This window comes from Echinops telfairi, unplaced genomic scaffold (assembly GCF_000313985.2).
Source record: "Echinops telfairi isolate 266 unplaced genomic scaffold, ASM31398v2 ScPeMD7_7424;HRSCAF=8462, whole genome shotgun sequence".
Taxonomy (NCBI): domain Eukaryota; kingdom Metazoa; phylum Chordata; class Mammalia; order Afrosoricida; family Tenrecidae; genus Echinops; species Echinops telfairi.
In genome coordinates, this window is record NW_022111324.1 from 47,369,584 (window position 1) to 47,391,523 (window position 21,940).

The 21,940-nt window shown below is 57.2% G+C and overlaps 1 protein-coding gene across 1 annotated transcript in view; it reads right to left on the reverse strand.

Moving 5' to 3' along the window:
* Positions 1-4,411: 4,411 nt before the first annotated feature.
* Positions 4,412-21,940, reverse strand: part of SYT2 (synaptotagmin 2) — a 47,575-nt gene continuing 30,046 nt past the window's right edge. Inside the window, exons 2-9 of the mRNA XM_004699811.2 lie at positions 13,782-13,981; positions 12,572-12,738; positions 11,229-11,348; positions 10,689-10,856; positions 10,207-10,374; positions 8,539-8,656; positions 7,671-7,804; positions 4,412-4,873 (exon numbers count right to left, since the gene is read on the reverse strand). Of these exons, the coding sequence (XP_004699868.1) occupies positions 4,667-4,873; positions 7,671-7,804; positions 8,539-8,656; positions 10,207-10,374; positions 10,689-10,856; positions 11,229-11,348; positions 12,572-12,738; positions 13,782-13,965 (1,266 nt within the window). The 5' untranslated portion in view covers positions 13,966-13,981 and the 3' untranslated portion in view covers positions 4,412-4,666. The remainder of the gene's footprint in view (positions 4,874-7,670; positions 7,805-8,538; positions 8,657-10,206; positions 10,375-10,688; positions 10,857-11,228; positions 11,349-12,571; positions 12,739-13,781; positions 13,982-21,940) is intronic.

A 21,940-nucleotide genomic window follows, 5' to 3' on the forward strand; every position in this document is an offset into this window, starting at 1 on the left:
GTCTCCTCCAAGCCTCTGTCCCCGCCTGCTCCGAGGGGGCCCCTGCTCATCTCACCCTACAGCAGCAAGCTGACCCCTGGCAAGCCCGGCTGGCCTCTGGGGCCCCTCGCTGCCATCCTGAGTCCCGGGCTGCTCCCAGGCTGACTCTGCCTTTGCCAGAGTCCCCCGGGCCTGTGGCTGCTGGTGACCCTGGGACCTGTGAAGCACCCTGTCTCCTGCACCTGCCTTTCCTTCCACCAGCTTGAGGCCCTCCCCAGAGGAGCCCCCCGCTGAGCTGCCCACCTCTCAGGGAGCCCAGCGCACACGTGGGGGCTGGGATGGGCAGTGCAGGCCCGAGTGGGAAGACCACTCCAGGAGCCTACTGCCTGTGCAGAGCAATTCCGCCATTTCCAAGAGGTCCCTGCCCCTGACCATCACAGACCCTGCATAAAGGAAGCCCCTAATGACCTGACCACAGGCTGCCACACTGTCCCTAGGAAAGGGGCTGACTTCACCCTATGCACCGCTGGGGTGCAGACCCGGGTCAAGGGAGCCTCTCTGGGACCCCACGTGAAGCCCTGGACACCATCTCTCCTCATGACATGGGCTGAGGGAGCAGGAAGGTAATAGCGATAAGCCCTTCACAAGTGTCCATGGGGAGCCAGCCAGAGGGACACGGGAGCTCCTGGGAGGACCGGGGTGCAGGCTCCAGCAGGAGGCCCCTTTATGGCTTTTCAGTTAATTCAAACAGTGGGAAGAAGGGGTACGTCACACACGTACACACAGACACAGGACACCAGGCACCCGGCCCCATGCAGCACACCGCCCACTGCAGGGGGCTCAGCAGGCGGCTGCCCCGAGATGGTAGGGAGGAGGGCCGTCCTGGGCTCCCCAGGCCTCCAGCATCTTCCATGGGGTGGGACTGGACCAGAGCCGGACACCATCTCTGTGGCCCCAAGGCCCCTACTGCAGGGTGCCTGATGGGGGGAGGACACAGACCAGACACGACATACAATTGTAGGAGCAGCCTCGAGTTCTGTCAAAGGGGGTGGGGGTGGGGGCATAGGGGACTCTCAGCATTGCCATGCGGCTATTTACAGAAAGTTAGAGACATGCATCTTGGTTCAACACGATTCTGCTCAGATGTTAGTAGATAGCTGTCTTCTTTTTATATATAACTAAATGCACGTGAAGGGGTGGGGGACGGTGAGGCTCAAATGGCTTCAGAAGAGTCTTGATGTTTAAACAATAAAGTATATTCACATGTCTTCAAGTCACAGTGTCCCCTTCTCTATATTGCAGTTCGAAAACCAGGTCAAGGGAGATCTTTGGCGGCCAGTTTCTTGGGACCAAAGTGGGGAGGGAGATGTGTTCAGACATTAGGGTCACTGAGATCATACCTTGGGACTCTGCCCCGCCAGCCTGCAGGGGTGCCGGGGTGGAGGCTCCATCTTGTCCTGCCTTCAGGAGGACAGGTCCGGACCCCACCCCTCTAAGGCTGGGTGAGACCCAGGACCCAGATGCCTCAGGGGCTGGCCTAGGATGTTAAGAGGCTCACAGACTCGCCCACTCCCCAGCCCCAAGGGAGGAGCTTCCTGCGAAGGGCTGGCATCACCCACAAAGGGTCGTCTGCTGCAGCCCTTCTTTCCTCGCTGAAGCCCCCAGCCAGTGAGGTCACCCCAAAATGGTGCCACAGAGTGTGAGCTCCGTAAGGTTCCTGGGAACAGTCAGATTCCCCGGGGTCCTGGTCTCTGCTGCCCTCCCCCCGCCGCCCCCCTCCAGCTGAGAGTCCAGGCAAGTGGCTGCCCATTCCTGCCAAGTCCACTGTCTGGGGCAGCCGAAGGGCCCTTTCTCCAGCCTTGCTTGGTTTTCCAATGTCCAAACATCCGCCCATAGCTTGGGCCAAGTAAATGACTCGCCGGGGATGTTTGTTTCAGGGTGGAAACGGCTTTCAACCTCACTCTCAAGTCCTGGGTGGGATTGGGTTGGGGTTTTCATGGTTTAATACCTTCTTAATAAATCCCCTCTCTGTATAATTCCTCTCTCAGCAATACACTTAGGAGGAAGACTCCCAACTCCAGAGGCAACCAGAAACCCCTCAGGGTAGGCAGCTGCACCAGCCCCCTCTGTGCCTGCCGCCAGCACCCCGCTGCCCCCAGAAATCAGCTCGGACTCAGAATGATGCTCTGCAGTCTGGGTTATCACAATCCCCAAGGACAGACCCCACCACCACCCCTCTTCCTTGTGAGCCTAGAAAGATGCGATTTGCTAACGGTCACTTATCTGGCCAAGTGCCCCTCCGTCAGCTGGGCTAGGGAGGGAACCCCACGCTCAAGTCTTGCCCTGACTCCCTGCCCTAAGTTCCTCTGTGATCGGCACCACCCGAAAGACTGCTCGCCAGCAGCACCAGGTACGCGGACACCCAAACCACCAAGGGTCGGGGAGGCTTCTGGACAGAGAAGGGCCCCAGAGGAGGGGCCATTGCTGCGGGGAGGTGGACAGGGCGGGTCCGTGAATGCCGTTGGGGGGACGTGGGTGAGGAGCATGAGTGGTCAGAGAGACCCAGGGAAAGCACCAAAACCGCACAGCTCTGGGGGTGGGAGAAGATTTCTGGGGTGCAGTAGGATCTCCTATTCTGCAACTGCCCAGGGTCTGAAGACACCCCACTTTCCCATGCCTCCCCGCCACAGCCACAGGTCTGGTCCCAAGGACCAAAGCCCACCACCCTCATCAGAGGCCATCTTTCCTCGAGTGCGGCATTCAAGCACACACACACACACACACCCCACAGGCTGCAGTTGAAAACGATCTTCCCAGGCAGCCAGTGCCACTAGCAAGAAGGGACAGTCTCAGAGCTGGGCTTCCCAGTCTCTTTCGGGTGGCAGTGTTTGTCAGCCCCTGTCCTAACCAACATGCCAATTAAAACAACCCCCAAACTCCTCTTTGCATAGTCAAAGAGAGACACTGCACCTTCATTATGCTGGGTTCTTCCAAGCCTGAACCTTGCCTACACCCCCATCCATCTCAGGGAGCTAGAGGAAGCTTAGAAGTCAGGAGGGGCAGGCCAGGCAGTGCTGCCATTTCTACTGCCACGAGCAGGTTCCTGGAGCCTCTGAGGAAGAAACAGCCAGGAGTTGTGGTGTGAAGAAATGCAATGGCCTGAGGGCCGGATGACTGGCAGAGAGGAGGGACTAAAGGAAGGGCCTAGGGCGGGGCACTGGCCCCTGGCCACATGGGGACCTGACTCTCTTGCTCACACCAAAGGCTGGAAGGGGACTCAGTACAAACTGGAGTCACATATATATGGCTTTTCATCAATGCTGGGGACACAAGGGCAGAGGGACAGGGACACCGCTGAGCAGGGAGCAGTAACCTTGGCAGCGCTTGTCCCCCACCCATTTGGAATGGACAGCCTGGTTCTTAGACTCCATGGAGAGAAAAGCTCCCTTAGGCATGGAGGGAGGAGGGCCTCCCTGATGGGCCCTCCTGGGTGGCTCCAGCTACCACAGCCACTCTAGCATGGGAGACGGAGCAGGGCTCACCCTCTTCTTCCATGGGCCTCGGGGGAGCGAAGACCAGTCCAGCCTTCCTTTGGAAACTCTGTGGCTCTGCACAGAGTGCCTGTCTTCAGACAGCACTGCTCCGCTTGGCGTGAAAGAGAAGCCTCGGTAAAAGCATGGGCGGGGGGCTCAGTGCAAATGAACAGCTCTGCTATAGTCTGGGGAGGGAGGGAGGGAGTCGGTGTTTCCCACCAGAAGAAGGTTGAGATCCAAGAGTTTCCTTTGGGTCTTGGGGGCAAGGGGGCTTCGGTTTCTCCGTAGTTTAATATTGATTGTTGACCAGAATGATGTCCGGGGACTGACAGTCCTTGTGAAGAGTCTGGCCCGTCTAGCAAAGTGTTTATTTCCATGAACATCCCAGAAAGCACACTTCTGAGGAAGGCATGACCCGCAGGTAGAGGAAGTCTATGAGGAGGCCAGGGGTTTGGTCCTAGCTGTGGACAAATCCAGTCTCCACATCTTGCTGCCCCCCACACAGCACCCCCACAAGGACAACGGGAGCTTCCGGCATGTTCAGACCAGAATTCCGACCCCGTGTCCACAAGCTGACAGAAGATCTCCAGTGAAGACAGTGGACTTCCTTCCACACAGGTTTCCGGAAGAGTCTTCTCTTCAAACACAACTTCACCTTCCGTGGCTCATTCCAGGAATGAAGGGAGATGCTCAAAGTCTCTCTCACACACATACACACGCACGCACGCACACACACACACAGCATCATTGGCCACTGCATTGCTTTCCCTGTCCGGAAACAGGAAGTGCTGCCATTTTGTTGGTGCAGAACCTTCCCCAAACAGGAAGTGCTGCATCTTTCTGCCAGGAGGGGGCCTCCTTCTTGGCGAGGCCTGAGGGGAACTTGGGGAGCCGGGGGGCGGGTCGTGACAGGGCAGACAGCAAGGGCGACCCCCAAACAATGAAAAGAACACCGATTCTCGCTCGCCCTTTAGGGGCCGCCCTCACAGGGCCACCAGGGGGAGGTGGGTCCTCTCAAAGGGGAAGGGACGAAGGACACAACACAAAGGGACCAGCGAAAAGAAACACCTCTAAGGCTGCACAGCTGAGGTATCAATAGCTCTGGATCTGTCAGCGTCCGTGAGGGGAGCCGCCGCCGCCACCGCCGCCACAGCCTACTTGTTCTTTCCCAGCTGGGCGTCCACCTCCTCCTCGGGCTTGAGAGAGTGCCACTGGGCAATGGGCCTCCGGGGGTTGGCCAGCATGTCGGACCAGTGCCGCAGCTCCGTGCCCGTGGCGTTGCTGCCAACAAAGATCTTGCCGATGGCTTCATTCTTGCCCAGCTTGTCATAGTCCAGCACGGTGACCACCACCTGGACTTTCTGCAGGACAGGCAAAGGAAGGGCAGTTGGCAGACAGTGAGGCAGGGGCCCCTGACCAACCTCCCCCTTCCACCGACCTCACCCCAAAGCACTGGGTGGGAGGGGCTCCCGGGGCCAGTTGCTCCCATCTCAGGCGCCTATGAAGGCTGAACGGGTACGGAGACAGAGGCCACCCTGTTCGAGCGACCTCTGGCCTCTCTTCCGAGCTAGAAGCATTTATTGCCCACGTGCTGTGCTCCAGGCCCTGAGCCTAGCGCCTGGGCGACAGGAAGATGGAGGGAAAGCGAAAAGATGAATTGGTGAGGTCAACAGATGCATCATCCAAAACCGTGCACCGCCCACCGGCAACGCTATGGACACACTACGTGAGCACAAAGTACTGTGGACGCCGACGACCCCACTCAGGTCAGGAGAGCCTTCAGAGAGGAGGTACTATGTAAACTGGAGCCTGAAGGCTGGGGGTTCCTCCAGGCAGGGACAAGAGGGCTAGAAGGTTCCAGAGAAGAGGGGCCTGGGCCGAGGTCTACAGACAGACGAGCGTGCATTCAGTGTTTGGGAAACCGAGCAAGTCCCGAGTCACTGAGAGCAGTGGTGAGTTTGCGCTTTGCCCTGCGGGCCCAGAGCAGGAATTCTGGGGACAGCTCAGAGCCGCACAGCCATTCTGGGAAGAGAAGCCTGGTGGCCAGGGGGCCGAGCCTCTGGAGGAGGAGCGGGCCTGGGGTCGGGGAGGCATCTGGGATCGGGGAGAGTGACCACCTAGACCATGGCCCTGGGGATGGGGAGGTGGAGTCAAGTAGGCAAGATGTTTCGTGGAAAGAAACAAGAGGACCGGGTGACCCAAGAAGGGACAGGTGAGTCCTTTCCTCTCTCCCGAGCCACACCCACTCAGACGGGACCTGGAGGACCAGGCTTTCTCTGGGGAGCCACCCCCAAGTAGGCTCCCGCCCCGCCCCTTGAAGCGGGCCTCCTCGCACTGTTTGAAAGGCCTGCTGTCTGTGGCTCCCTTGAGGGCCAGAGCCGGGTCCCCTTGACATGTGTTGCTCTAGCACACCGCCCCGCACTTAGGACAGGCTCTGGCCACGGGGGAAAGGAGCAAGTAAGCGCATCGGAGCTGGGCGGGAGCTGAGAGAGCTCCAGGCCCCTCCAGACTGGGACAGAAGGCGTGCCGCCACTATTTGCGCTTCATACCCAGAGTCTATAAAGAACCTCAGCTCAGCCACCAAGCACCACTCAACTGGAAACAGGGGCAGATGGACTGAGGACAAGAAGCTCCACGTCCATCGTCACCAGGGAAGTGCCACTCAAACCAGGAAAGGTGCCACTCCACGCCGACCAGAGTGGCTGTGTCCCCTCAAGGAGAGGACACGCAGTGTCGGGGAGACTGGAGAAACTGGGCCCCCTTGCGTGGCTGGAGGTGCACAACACAGTGCAGACGTCTGAGAAACGGTGACAAGGTCCTCCAAAGGCCATGCGTAGGAGCCACGTGACAGGACGTCTGCTCTAGGGACAGCCCGAAAGACTTGACAGCTGTGGCTCGCACAGCTTCTTACAGACAGATGTTCTCGGAACGCGCACCGTCCCATGACCCGCCAGGGCCAGAAGGTGCCCCTCGGCAGATGGAAGGAGAGACCTAGAAATGGTATTACAGACAATGGACTATTGTTCTCCGGCCCCATCAGTGCTCCTGGAAGGAGCAGTCAAGAGATGAAGCAGTGTGCCGCCGGGGTACCTCGGCGGCCCAGAGCTGAAGAGCAAAGAGGAGACTTTGAGGACTAAGGTACGCCTGACCGGCTCCATGGTGCCCTCCCCGGCCTTCGTGCACCTGACCGTTGGACCCTGAAACAGGGAGACTGAAGAAGAATCGGTGCATTTTCATTGTGGTGCTAGCGGACAGCCGAAGGAGCAAACCCATCTGTTTGGGGAGAGGGACAGCCAGCATATTCCTGAGAGGCCGTGCTGGTGAGACTGCGTCTCCTGGATGGACTTGGGACGCGTCGTCCGGAGAGACCAGTCCCTGGAGAAGGACTTCATCATGCTAGGCAGAGCAGAAGAGGAAGCCCAGGCCAAGGTGGACGGACACCGTGGCTGCAACCACGCATTCGAACCGAGGAGCAGTCGTGGCGGGTGGGAGAGGGGGGACCGGGCGGTGTTGTGTTCTGTCGCACACGGGGTTGCTGCCGGTCAGAACTGAGGGCCCGGCCCCCCACATAACAGAACACAGGCCAATTCATGGAGCGCAGAACCAGAGTGCAGGTGTCGGGGGCGGGCCGAGGGGTGATGAGGCGTCATTGTGTGACAGGCGCGGGGTTTCTGTTTGGGATGGCACGGGCATTTGGGAAATCAATGGTGAGGACGGACAGACACTGCGGATGTCACTGATGTCACCGAATCGCACGTCACATGGCAACTTGTCAGCTGTCTGACGTTCACAAATGATCAACAGCCACAAGAAGAGACCACTCCAAGGGAGTCGGGCAGCTGGGAGCAGCCTGAGCCGCCCTGCAGCAGGTGGCGGGAAGGGGCTGGGGAGGTCCCACCTCCTCACAGCAGCTGCAGCCTCCCGGTGTCTCACCCACCATGCTCCCCCACCGCCGCCCTGCCCCATCCTCGGTGTCCCCGAGGAAGGCTCCTGACGTCGGTCATGTTTGGCACGCAGAGAGGGGAGAGGCCTCTCCACAGCACTGTCAGACCCCAAGGCTGCCTGCTCCTGGGTGAAGCTCTCTTTGCCTACAGTGCACCGCCCTCGCCCACCGCCAGCAGCCCCACACCACGTCGGCCACCCAGAGGGCCCGAGCACCTGGATCTGCTCGAAAGGGACCTCGAAGCTGAAGGACTCGTTGAAGTAGGGGTTCAGCGTCTTCTTCTTCACCGTCGTCTTCTTCTTCTTGAGCCTCTTGCCATTCTGCATCAGGTGAATCTTCACGTAGGGGTCTGAGGAGGGAGAGCCCGGCCTTCACTGTCCCGCCGGTCTCTGAGAGCCCCAGCTCAGGGGACAGGACGGCCAGAGGCCAGGGGCGCCATCAGCCCCTCCAGTGATGACCAGAACGGTCGCCCCGTAAGTACCAATTCTAATGGCCTGGTGTGGCCCCCTGGGACAAGGTGCAGGTGCTGATTGACATGTCCGCCAAGGCCACTGAAAGTGTGGCACGCAGCGGCCAGCCCTGCATAAGCCGACCCTCCAATTCGGCGCATGACCTGTGGAGAGCAGAGGCTGGCAGTGCCCTGTCCAAGGCCACGCAGGGAGCCAGCGGCAGAACTGGGCGGGCACAAGGCCCCACTGGTCGGAGCTCCAGCCCCCACCTTCCCTGTCACCATCAGCAAATCAGAGACAAGGCGTCCTCTTCCCTGGTAGAGCCCGCAGAGCCCGCAGCAGCTCCCCAGAACGTCTAGCCCCATTGCCCTGTTGGGCCTGGAGGAGCATGCTTTGGGAAACTTCCCTCCAGGGCCCAGAGGCTGAGGCTGTTGGGAGGGCACTGGGAAGGGAGGTGACCTCAGAGAAAGGGAGTCGCTGGGAAGACAAGCCTGCCCAAGGACCTCAGCTGACCGGAGGCATGCACCCAAAAGCAGCCCCTGGGAACAAGCGGAGTGAGCTAGGGGAGCGCCCCCTCCCAGCTGCGGCTGGCTCTCGGGCGCCACCCCATGGCAGCCTGACGCTCTGCACGCACCCGAAAGGCCCCCGACGTCCATCTTCTTCAGGTTCTTGGCCTCCAGGATGCAGACGGTGAGCTTGCCCGCCGTGGGCACGTAGCGCAGGGAGGTGCAGATGTCACCCAGTTTCTCTGGCTGTCCAGGGGGAGAGCGCTCAGGGTCATACAGCCCACTCCCCCAGCCCCCCAGTTCCAGCCCCGGCTGACCCTGACCTGACCAGATTCCCAAGGCAATTGTTGGTCCCCACGTCCCTCAGTCTCCTGCCCCCACCCCCGTGTGTCATGACCCCCCTGCGCTGGAACAACTGCTGCTGCTCACTGGAGTGCCTGCGCCACACCTGGAACCAGGGGTGAGGGGCACAGCAGGGGTGACCAAGTCACCAGAGAACCTGTAGGCCATATCTGGGCTCCCCCCACCACCAGCTGGCCTGCCCCCAGGACAGGGAGGTCTGGGGGAGGGAGGGGGGTGGCACCAGCCCTGCACTCCCAGGGTTCTGGCAAACAGAAAGGGCCCATGGGGCCCCAACAGCTCCTGGGCCCGAGGGGCCAGCGGAAGGCAGGCCTGGTGATCACTCTGTCCAGATGACAGGCAGCAGAGCCCCGTGTCACCCCATGGGCAAACGCATGGACTCATCAGTACGCCATCACACAGGCCTGTGGAGGCCGGGCAGGGGGAGTGGACACTGCTCCAGGCAGTGAGTTTGTCTGCTAGGGTTTCGGGGAGCCTGGGGGTGAGTTTTTCCGAGGCCTTCCTCCCCCGACGGCCACTTGCTCATCCGTCTGAGTCCAAGCCCCCAGAGGACACCTGGTGCCCCGACTCAGTCTGCAGTGGGTCTTCCACAGATGGCATCCCGTCCACTATGGTCATCACTGCCCAGAGCCCTGCCGGCGGGTGGGGCTGTGGACCCAACCACTGACTGGGGCCTGGACGCAGCACAGGGCAGGAGTGCAACAAGAGCCCTGCTGCTCATGGGCACGTTGGCGGTTCAAGCCCACCGGCTCATGGGAGGAAAGACCTGCCATCGGCTCACATAGAGAACAGCCAGGAACCGGCTGCCCAGCTCTGCTCCGCCCCACAGGGTCTGACGGGGCTTGCTCACTCACTCACACTCAGTCACGCCCACTCACACTCTCACTCACACTCAGTCACTCCCTCACTCTCAGTCACTCATACTCACTCTCACTCACACTCAGTCATTCACTCACACTCACTCTCACACACACTCATTCACACACACACTTATACTCACTCACTCTCAACACACTCATTCACTCACACTCTCACATCCAGTGGATGCTGACTCACAGCCACCCTATAGAACAGGGCAGAACTGCCCCTTTGGGTTTCTGAGACTAACTTTTTACGGAAGCAGAAGGCCTGGGATTCTCCCCAAGAAGGAGGCATGAATAAGGAATAAATTCAGCCGCTGCAAAGTCCAGCTCCCGGCCAAGCCTCCTTTAGAACACACTGGCCTTTCCCTGTGGGTAAACTGAGGCACAGCCATGTCCACTGGCCCCAGGTGGCAGCAGAGCCTTCAGAGCAACAAGAGTGACAGGGCGCGACTGACATCAGAGCCCTGGCTGCGCCTTGCACACACCCTCACCAGGACAGAGAGAACTCGGATCTGAAGAGAGGAGGCAGCCTGTCCAAGGCCGCCAGCCAGGCTCCTGGTCCTCTGCCCTCACCTCCTCCTTCTCCCCGCCTTGCAGGTCCCTCCACTCCTCGATGGGCTGGCCGAGGTCCACCGTGTTCATGGGCACCTTCACCTCTCCAATGATGTCATGTTTGGAGAAGCGGTCAAAGTCATAGATAGCCATCACCAGGGTTTTGCCCCCTAGCTCCTGGTACGGCACCTGTGGGCAGTCAGGCAGAGGGTCAGGGTGATGCCCAAGCCTCCGGCGGGCACTGTGGCAGGCCCTGAGCCTGGGCCTCCATCCCAGCTGACTTAGCTCCCAGGCTCAAGGGGAGCGGCGGGCAGGCGACAGCGGGGTGCCGTGATGCTGGGAGGAACCTGGGGGAGGGAGCTCACGTGGAGGGGGACACCCTGCCAGTGCTCCAGACGGGCTGATCCCAGGGCCCCCACTGCGGGTACAGACCCCCAGGACCCAGAGCAGGTAAGTGGACACCAGGGTGGCAGTGTGGGCCGGGAGGTCGGTGGACTCTTCACCTTGAAGGTGAAGGTCTCATTGAAGGCCGGGTTCAGGGTCTTCTTTTGGACTTTGGTCTCGTATTTCTTCTTCTTGTCTGGGAGGAGGAAGACTTTGACATAGGGGTCAGAGGTGCCGCCCATGTCCAGGGCGGGCAGTTCGGCGGCCTGCAGGACGCCCACGGTGAGCTGTGGAGAGAGGGAGGGAGAGAAAGGGCCGGCCTGAGACTCAGGACGCCTGACTGGGTCCCAGCCCAGCACCCCCACTCTCCCTGGGCACCAGGGGCAGGGGGAGATCAGCCTCCAGTGCAGCTCAGAGTTTCACAGAGACAGACAGGAACCGGGAGTTCAGAGGGCAGGTGAGCGGCCCAAGCTGCAGGCAGGTTAACTGCAGGGTCAGCCCGGGCCGACACCTTCCCTGAAGGAAGCTGGCCACCACCAGGGTCAATGTCCAGTGTGCATGGAAAGGAGGAGTGGTCTCTCGCCGCGGGGCGGGGCTGCCTCTACCCCCTCCACCAAGCTCCCAGTCTCCAGCCTCCTCCCTCCTGCCCAGCCACACACCTGGTTGGCCTGGAAGTCATAGTCAAGGGAAAACTGCAGCTTGCCCAGGTTTTCCGGCTCCTTCTCCTCCTCCTCTTCGCCTTCCCCCTCAGTCAGGCCCCCTTCTGCGTCGTCGTCGTCCTGGGGAGGCTGGGAGAGGGGAGGCTCCAGTTGGCAGGGGAGAACATGGCAGGCTGGCATGGCACAGCCTCTGGGGCCAGACCTCGGCTCCGAGCGACTGACGGGTACTGTCTAGGGGGTGCTGCTTCCCCAAAGCCCCTCACCCTCCTGCTCCTCTGAAGCTCCCTGGGCCCTAGGAGCCTTCACCCTGGGCCTGGGCCACAGGGCTTCCCGGGTTCACCCCTCCCACGAACAGACGCCACCCACCCAGGGCAAGACTTACCGGGGTTCGGTCCAAGCCGACAGCAGGGGAGTCCGCGGGGGTGGTGGGGTGGAGAGAAGGGGCAGGAGGAATGATATGAGAGGAAGTCCTTCTGGTCAGCGCAGCCCCTCACGTGGCAGTGGGGCCGCACACAGCAATGCTGGGACACCCCCCCCCCCGCCTTATATGTAGTTCTTTTTGGGGCACACACACAGACACATGAGTGCCTACATACGTACGCATGTGCAAGCACTCACGGGCCATTGCATGCCCCGCCCGCCTGGTCCTCCTTGAAGTCAGACCCTACTTCCCCCCTATCCCATCCCCTTCCCCTCCCCCCACCCCCCACCCCGTGTTGGTTTCTTCCAGTGGCTCCCCGCATGAGCCCAGAGCATGGGACAACATGGCACTTTCCCCAACCCGGGGCCCTTCCAGGCAAAAGCCAATAAGCTCAAGTCTGAGTTCAGGGTTGGATTCAAGTTGACCCTGCCTTGGTGTCTCCAGCTAGTCCCCAGCCCGGCGAGAGCTCCCTGCTACTCCATTGCCTCCTGCCGGACAAACACAGGGCCGCCCAGAGGGTGTCTTCCTGGGGCGCTCTCCCTTCCTCCAGCAGCCTCTCCGGGCTCCACACCACCCTCTTCCTCAGTCCTCGCAAGGTCACGTGCTGCTAGCAGACGGGGAAGCCCCCTTCCCAAGAGCTGACCTACAGCTGTGGGGATGTCCGCGACAGGGCCATGGGCTGGGGCGCTGCCTCCTGGAGGGGGCTAGTCTGTTTTCAAGACTAGCTGTTAGCAATTGATGTATGTATGGATCGTGATAAGAGTTGTATGAGCCCCTAATAAAACGATTGGGGAAAAAAAAAGACTAGCTGTGAGGCCACTGTTGGGTGGTCAAAACTCAGAAGGTGTTGCTTTCCCTTTTAGGTCAGGCGGGGTGGGGGGTGGGTCCCTGTGGCCCCCCTTTCTCCCCCGCGGGGCCCTACCTGCCCCCCTTTCATGTCCTTCATGTTCATGGCGTTCTTCATGCCCTTGCCCTTCTCCTTCTTGCTCTTCTTCTTCTTGCAGCAGCACTTCTTGCAGATGCAGAAGCAGCAGGTGAGGATCAGGAGCCCGCCGACCACAGCGATGGCGATCAGAGCCCAGGGAGGTACTGCCCACATAGAGAGGACCCCACGGGTCAGCGGGGACCTGCCCCACAGCACTGGAAATGTGGCCTGGGGCTGTGGTCCTCGATGTCAGGCCCACGCTTCGATGTTTGCACCCCACACCCACACACTCTCCCGAGCCCACTGTGCCAGGGGTGCAGTCTGCTGACCGCCAGGGGCAGCCAGGGCTCTCTGTGCGGAAGAACACCAGTTCGGCCCTGTTGGGTGTTGACTCGTTTGATCTAAGGCAGTGGTTCTCAACCTTTCTCATGCCACCACCCTTTCATATGGTTCCTCCTGTGGTGGTGATCCCCAACCATCATTATTTTTGTTGCTACTTCATCACTGTCATTTTGCTACTGTTATGAATCTGGCAACCCTTGAGAGAGGGTGGTTCGATCCCCCAAGGGATCGAAACCCACAGGTTGGGAACTGCTGCTCTGTGGGGAATGGCTGTGCTGGAGAAATCCTGGGCAGCCCATTTAGGAAGGGCCTCTTGGCCCTGCCCCGTGCACCCAGTCATGAGAGGGGCAACCCAAGGCAGAGAGGCAGAGCCCCGTGAGGGTGGGCCTGGACCCCGAGACAGATTTGTGTAACTCAAACATTGGGGATGGGCAGCAGGATGCTCTCCGTGTGCTGAACCTCCAGTGGGGGTCCCCCCTCCCCCCCAAATATGACTCTCTGGAGTCGCGTTGGCCAGCAAGTCAGAGAGCAAGAGGGGGCTTTGGTTTCTTATCTCCCCAAATGCTGTAATGTGTATAGATGGTTCTGCTTTGTCGTTTCCACTTTCTTTGGGCAGTTTGCTCATTTCTAAGAGTTTCCGTTTCCCCTTGAAGGTTGGGGGTGCAGAAGCCCATTGATTCCTTCACCAGTGCCGGGCTAGCTTCCCTCAAAGAATTCCAGTGAAATCCAAGCATTAGGAAATCGCCCAGCCAATCAGAGCCCTCTCATGTCCCATCCCCCAGCCTTCCACAAACTCCACCCTGCCCACAAGCCCATTCCAAGCCTCGAGCAGTGCCCCAGCCTCCCAGCCACCTGGTCTACTCACAGGGGATCTTGTTGATCTCATTGAAGAGTTTCTCCTTCAGCTTTGCAAACATGTCCTCCTTGCTCTCGCCAGCACCCCCGCTCTCCGTGGAGTTGTCCCCGGGGCCAACTGGCATGGTGGCGGTGGCAGCAGTGGTGGCAGGAGCCACGATGGGCTCCTGGTTCCTCTTGAAGATGTTCCTCATGGTGCCAAGGGGAGAGCTGGGATCAGAGGGAAAGGGGCAGGGTGCACATCCCTGAGTCCCAAGGGCAGAGATCATTGCCCAAAGGACCAGGAGAAATGTTTTCAAAAGGGATACTCTTAACAGCAATCTCTTTAGAGATGAAAGCTCTTTCATTTAATATTAACAATGAAGGTAAACCGAGAGTACTAATAGCTATCATCAAGTCAGTAAATAAATATGCCAGGCACTTTGCAAGGGGCATTGACTGAGAAACATGGAATCTAAACAACCCAACACACTACTATCATGACCACTGAACAGTCCTGCCTACAGAAAGCCAAGAGGGCTTGAAGCACTCACTGGCTGACGACGGTCAAGGGCGTCGCTCTCGGTGTGGACGACCCCTCCACACCAAGGCGGGAAAGAGGAAGGAAGATCGGATGTTCATGTAGACAGCCGTGGGCAGCATCGTGGTTCATCGAGGAAAGACTGATGTTGTCAGGGGTTTCACTTGACAAGGATCCAGTCAACATCCATGAAACACCAACCAATCAGGACATCAAGCAACGCCCAGCAAAGGGTCACCTTACAGTGTCGAAAGGCAAGTGTGTCACTCTGCAGACCAAGGGACACCTGACCCAGGCCATCTCGCCTGCCTGCCAATGAACACGGTAGGCCAAAGAGGAGCGGGCGCCTTTAAGTGACGGCGCTGGTGAAGACTATTAAACAGGCCACATAAAAGAAATTTTAAAAATAAAAATAAAGAAGACATTTCCAAATTCAAAAAATAAAAATGAAAAGATGACTCTAGCATTTAAAATAAATACAGATGTCATGGACTGCCAGACCAAACTCAACCAAACTCGCCCCCATTGAGCTGTTTCCACTCCTCGAGAGCCCGGAGGCCAGAGTCGAACTGCCCCTGGAGGTGTCTGGGACTAAAGCGTTACCGAGGGAGAATACGCATCCTTGGGGCAGCTGGTGCCCTCCGGTGGCTGGCCCTGAGATCAGCAGCCCACTGTGGGAGCCACTGTGCCACCAAGACTCCTGTGGGCTGCTGGAAGAGCTGGGCCGTCCAGGTTGGAGAACGTGCAGCCAGAGTGCTCCTTAACCGCGAGGATGGTGAGACTTTATCTCACCTGCCTCCTCGGAGATGCTCTAAGTAACTCTAGGAAGAAGGCAGGTTTTCCTCACCAAGGACCGTCAATCTTTCCCCTCCGCTGGAATGACAGTATTCCACTTGGATCCTCCCCAGGTCTCCATAGCAACTCATACTCGGACACCATTCCCGGCTCCATTTCCTTCCTTTCCCGCGCTGCAAACAAGGTGCCCCCCAACACGCTCCCTTCAGCCGCTTCTTTCTTTACTCAAGGCCTGTGTCGGTACCCCCTCTAGGAAGCTGGACTCCAAACCGCCATACCTAGCCCCCGCCTAACAGGGTTCCATCTCTCTCCCTCCCACCCTGGCTCCTTTGACGCAGTCACACATGACCCTTCCTCTATCAGGTAAGTGTGGTTTTCCAATGAGGAGAATAAGTCGTGCTTGTTGTAGAAAACTTGAGCGAGAGCCCACGGTTCTACTGCCAGCTAGCGATGACTAAGGTCAGTATTGGGGGGCACCTGCTGATCATGCTGTGTGTTTTACATGTTGGACCCTACTACATGTGGTCTGCTCTTCTGCCTTTTTTCACATGACATTTTATCGTCAGCACCCTCTGTATGGTCATAATAGAGTTTCCCTAAGAATCCACCTGGAGCCCTGGTGGCACAGTGGTTACATGTTGGGCTGCGATCTGTAAGGTCGGCAGTTTGAAACCACCAGCCCCTCCTAGGGGGACAGACAGGGCCTTCGACCCCCTAAAGCGTTCCCGGGGCCATTCTACCCTGTTCTCTGGGGCCGCTGTGAGTGGCCGTCGACTCAGTGGCGGTGAGTTTGTGAGCTTTCGAGTCCTACTGCTGGACACTTGTGGGTGACCACCCCTTCACTAGTGGTATACTGTGAGGAGCAGACACCCCCTTAAGGTGCCATTCTTATGTGCCTCCTAACTGGCCCCTCTCCAACCCTGACCCCTGACTCTCCCCCAAAGTGGCAAGCCTCCTGCAGGCAGGTCCTGCGTTGGTGCTCCCACCCCTCCGTGGCTCCGGTGTTCCCTGGGAGAACACGGCATGTAGCCTTAGGATCACCCCGGGTCACAAGAATAAACAGCGCAGCCCCTTGGTGGCTCCGTTTTACTTAAGGAAACGTGCAGTCGTTGGTTTAGTTTGAAAGCCAACACGGAAACATCACAGAGCAGGAGGCCAACATGATGAGAAATCCAAAGGCGGCATGTGAGACCTTCGCCGCTGTAGCCTAGGGGCCATTCTAGGCTGCACTCACGGTTCCCTGGAAGGAAAGTTCTAGGACCTCTGGGGTTCCAGCCTTCCCTCTAAGGTCCCGACTGAGTCCCCACCTCTCCCTGGAGACAGCGACAGCCTGCAAGGACGGTGGTGGCCTGACTACTGCTGTTAGGTGCTGTCGTGTGTATCTGAGCACACAGTGACCCCGTGTGGCAGAGTCGAACTGGCCCGTCGCATTCCCCGGACTGGACTCTACGTGGGAGCAGGTAATCGGTCTTCATCCCCTGGAGCTGGGGGATGGGTTTGAACCACCGACCTTTCTGTTAGCTGAGGGCTTGCTTCTCCAGCCGTCAGAGCCCCCTGATGGGGCTGTGAGTGCAAGCAGCCTGGAACGGAGCATGACTCCACAGGGAAGCGAGAAAGAGTTCAAAATAGTCACTAGTACATCTCTTGTGATCCCCAAGCAATTAGGAAAGGCACCATGGTGTCCCTGGGGGGTCTGGGAGAGGGAGTGACAGCACCACCAAGAGGAAGCACCAGGCAGCAGACAGGTGGCTCTTCCAGGGCCAGGAGTTGGGAACAGCCTTTTAGATTGGTCTCGAATGAGGAGCATAAGGCTAACCTGCCCAGGTGACAAGGGTGTGCCAAAGATGCTCGAGAAGGTAGCTCTTGAGACAAGGCAGGTGTGGGCCAATGGGCAGAACGTGCTGGCCAAGGGGGGATTCAAGGCCCATCTGATCACTTGTCCATCCAGGAGACGGCAAGTTCACATGACCTCCCAGCGCGGGGTTGTCCTTGGCTCTGGTCCTCGCCTCGCCTCCCACATCCAGAGCAGCAGTTGAGAGAGTGTCAACTCTCCCCACAGATCTGGCCACTCCCCGGGATACCACAGCAGCCTCCCTCTGTGCTCCCCTGAATCTGCTCTCCACACCGCAGCCAGACCCACTTACTTACAACCCTCCAATGGCTTCTTAACACACTTACAATAAAATCCCTACTTGGCCCGGCCCCTGTCAAGCTTCCCAACTGCATCTCCTAATACCTCTGCTCACAGAAACCTGTAATGTCAGCCTTTTAAAAAAGAACCCTTTTTTCAAATGTTTTATTGTAGTCTGGGTGGCGGCTTACAGACTTGATGTTCAGGTTTACATTTATCAGTTGTAGTAGCTACATAGTCTGGTGTCAATTTGAGGATTCAGGGCGAAGGGGTGGAGTCTGGCCTGTCAATCATTGTATAGTCAATGAGGCCTCTGTGTGGGCATGGCCTTCTCCTGAGGATTCTGGGAACTCCTATCTTTCTCCTTGGAGACTGGACACACTCTCTCTTTTGGCTCCCTCCCTAGGAGACACTGCAACTGGCAAGACACATGGAACTACACTAGGGCCCTGCGATGTGGAGACCCCTCTCAGCACTGAGGTCTACACCACCACCGGATCCACAAGACTTCCCACCCACTGGCCTGTGATCTTCCTGCATTCGACCTCACTGCATGTGTTGTGTGAGTCTAAAGAGGACTTTATGGATTGGTATCGGACATATGGGCTAACATCAGACTTATGAACTTGATCTGGACTGGGCTGGGTTGTTTCTTAATGTCTAATTACTCTTTATATAAAGCTCTTTCTTATACACACGCGTGTCTGTGAATTTGCTTCTCCAGTCAACCCGGACCAACACAACAGTTTGGTCCCCTTGTCTCATCTCATCCACTGCAGTCCCTCAATGGACCGCCCCTTATCCCACTTCCTCTTTTTTGTTTCCATTCCATCTTAACCCTATGAACTTTGTCCTGGGGTCAATGCTGCCCTGTGGATCCCAAATGGCTGGTGATTCTACCACAGGGGTGAGTGCTGTTCCAGACGTGAGGGTGACTGAGGGCCAGCATCTGGGGGGGTCCCGCCTCACGCTACTCAACCATAAGCCTGGTCTCTTAGGACTGTGAATGCTGTTCCACATGTTTCTATCCAGGACCTTCCAGGGTGAGCCTTCTTGGCACTGTTGCCAGTGGTAGCCAGGCACCATCGAGTTCCTCTGCAGTAGATATTTGGTCCGCGGACCCATGGAACTAATTGTCCCCTGTGTCTTTCAATGTTCATCACTCTCCTCTCCTCTGGACAGAGGGAGAGCCCCCGGGCTAGATGGCTGTCATGTCGGCCTTATTACTGTCGGCCTCGAACTCAGCTCCGGAGACACCCGTCTCTGCAGCCCTGGCCTTTCCTTTCCCTCCACCTAGACTCTCTTCTCCCAGGAATCCCTGCGACATCCCTGGGTCCCTGTGGCACCTCCTGTCTTCAGGACCTGTCATGTCCATAACGCTCCCCCCACCCAACTCCCTTAACTCCCTTGCTGCCCTGGGCCCCCACCTGTCAGAAAGCTGGCTCTCCCCTGACTGCCGCTAGCACTGTGGCTGAGAATCCTGCCCAAGGGCGACTCGCCTGCATGCCAGGTACCTTCCCAACACCACCTGGGCCCTTAACTCTGCAAGTCGTTAGCTGCCAGGGAGTCAACACGGTCCACTCCTGTGGCTCCCTGTCACCCACAGGGCACTGGGCCACTGTGAGCCACGAGGCTTTCTGGGGCGACGTCTCAGAAGTCAGTCCCCAGACCTTTCTTCCCAGTCTTTCCTAGTCTGGCAGCTCCAGGACCCTGTCCAGGACCCAAGCCTCCAGTGACAGGCTGGTGGTGGCTGTGTGTGAAGTGGATTGGCCAGGAACTGAATTCTACCACTAAACCATCGCTGCCCCACTAATGCTGTATACAAAAACCTTACCATGCCTCCCAGGTCTCTCTCTCTGCCTTTCTTTACAATGGACGCCCCCAGCCTTCTCCTCCCCCTGCCGACGTGTATCTGACTCTCTCTCGTGAAGTCTTAATGACTCCATGGGCTTAATGACTCCATGGGCAAAACGTGTCTTTCCCGAATCGGTCCCGCGCTTCTCTGTCACACTTCGTGGCTGAGACGCCCAGACAAGCCTGTGCTCATTTGTTGGGTGCTTCTATGCATTTCGGTTTTTTCACCAGCTGGATCCTCGGCATGCTTTGCAGGATTTCACCCGTCTTTTCATCCGGGATTCAAGTGTCGGTGACGGTCCGGTGCGTGGTTCTGAGGTGGATCTCGGCACTCTGCGATCCTCCTGGCGACTGCCATCATCGACAGGCTGCTTTCTAAGGCACCGTGATGGGAGCTGCTCGGTAATCGGTAAGTGGCGATCTTCCACCGTCGTCGCCATCGTTTTCCCCAGAGCTTCTCTTGAATGGTGTAAAGACCTTCTCAGCGGCTGGGGAGAGCTGTGTGCACCTTTTAATGGATTCCGAACCTTGGAGAGTTTGTCTGGGAAAACGCTGCGCTGGACGACCCCACACAAGTCACAGACTCTGTGGTCCAGTGTGTGCGCTGTGGGCACGCCGGTCTCACCTTCACTGGGTGACCGCTTTTCATGTCTGGTCATATTTTGTATGGCATCTAGAGTTTGAGTGTATGATTCCAGGGTCACACTCATACAAAGCGCCTCTCGACACGCATCAGAAAGGCATGCTAATACTTAACCATTCCCTAAATGTGCTTTGAAAACCGCCCACCGGTGAGCAGAGGTGGCAAAAATGTGTAGCATCATTGAACAGTAGAAGGAAAAAGAACCGTCACTGTCCACAATGTGTTGGGCCTCGTCCTACGAGAGTCTGTGAGTCCATAGCCCGTGGAATGGAAGCGTGCTGTGCACATGGTACGAAAGTGTGCTGGTTCACGACCTTCCACAATCGTCTGCCCCATGCCTCGATAACGCCCTGATGTATCGGCAGCATTATCATAGGCCTTGCCTCTGCGTTTAGAAATTTCAATCCTGCAAACCTCATTCACATAGTAAAGTGCTGGCTTTTTAAGATGTAAGTGCGATGAATCGCTTGACAGGTTTTCCATCTGTGGGAAAGAATGCATCTTCACACAAGACACAGCTGATTTGTCTGGGGCAGAGCAGGAGTGGAAACTACCGAGGAGCTAAAATACCGAGCGGGGCTTATTTCCCTGCCAGGAGTTGGTGGAACCTCATCACAGAGGACACCTAATTCCTCAGCGTTGTTGTAGACACGTACGATGGGTTGCCCTTTCCCGTGTTGCCTGCTCAAAATGCGTGGCCTGTCAACACGCCATCCGCCAAGAATGGATCACACTGGAGCCACAAATTCATGTGAACCAGAACAAGGTCCAGCGTGTGGAGACCGAACACTCTATCTCTTCCTTGAAAAGAGAGTCCTTTTCAGCAATTGTTACAATGACGCAACAACGTGTTGCAAAGTGGTGTTTCAGTGCTGCTGTTCTGTATGAATTTGTGTTTCCCGTTCATGAGCTACGCCAAAACCACGTCTTCCGTTTAAACACGACAACATACGGTCTCTGTGAACGAAACTGTTTTCCTGTTTATTCGTCACATCACTAAATCCATCCGCAGCCCATTGAGAGTTAGACGGCTCCAGACTGAACAGTTTGCAAAGTAAACAAGACACAGCAGCCACTCCCTCCCTAGCGGTGCCCCTTAGCAGCACAGCCTGGCGACACAGGATTACCGGGCAGACATTTTCACATGACGTTTCAAATGGCCCACCGTGATGCGGACCATCCGTCAGCCCTCTTTCGGGACCGGTATTTCTGTTATTGATGGGATCGGCAGAGGTGATGATCTTTCTAAAATAGTTTTGCTTTCTACACCATTATTAATTGTTTGTCCCATGTCAAGGAATGGACACAGATGGACTATTCATAGAGTTTGCGAGTAGCCTTGGCATTCGCTGTACTAGGACAAGGGCTTGCCCCCGGCACTGACGCATTCAACAGAAGAAATCTCATTGTGTCTTGAAAAGGAATTTAATTTTGGAATTGTCTTCAGGGATTCAAAACTCCGTTAAAAATGTTTTGGATTGTTATAAGAGTTGTAAGAGCCCTCAGTAACATTATTTATTTTTTGAAAAGAAAAATAATCAAACATTATTTAAAAAGTTCAGCAGACGTTCATTTTCCTGCTCTGCTTAGTGGTTGCCAAATCTTGTTTCCTGGGTCTGAGATTGCGTCCGTTTTTTAAAGCAAACAAACCTGATTAGTTGACAATCAATACGAGTTATCAAATAAAAGTTACCTTTGGATGTGAACATTAACACAGAAATGAACAGTGAAAAATCAGGAGGCAAAACATTGACTTGGAAGGTAAGTTTGTTCTTCACATCTGCGATCGTCAAAACAAAGCATCTGTACGTAAGGGGCAGGGCAGTCTGTCATACGATGGGTGCTTAGGGGCCCTTTGCAGATCTCCGCAGGTGTGCCCCGCCCTGGCACGCGCCCGGGCACTTACTCCCTGTGTGTTGAGGCTGCGTCTTCACCGTTCATGGCACCACTGCTGGCGCATGAACGGCTGAGAGAGCAGGATGCAAATACAAGGGAGGGCTCAATCGGAAGATGGACTTGCATCACTGGGTCCAGGACCAGCGATATCACGAGTCATGTGGCCACCGTGCCACAGGCTCATCCTGACAGGGTTGACGAGAGAGAACTGGATGCTAGGTTACACCCGATCAGCCGGATATGAAAATGAAGCATGTACCTATTATTATATACAGCTTACAAAATGGTGCCAGTTCCATTGATTGCCCTGCCAGTTCCCTCACCCTAGGG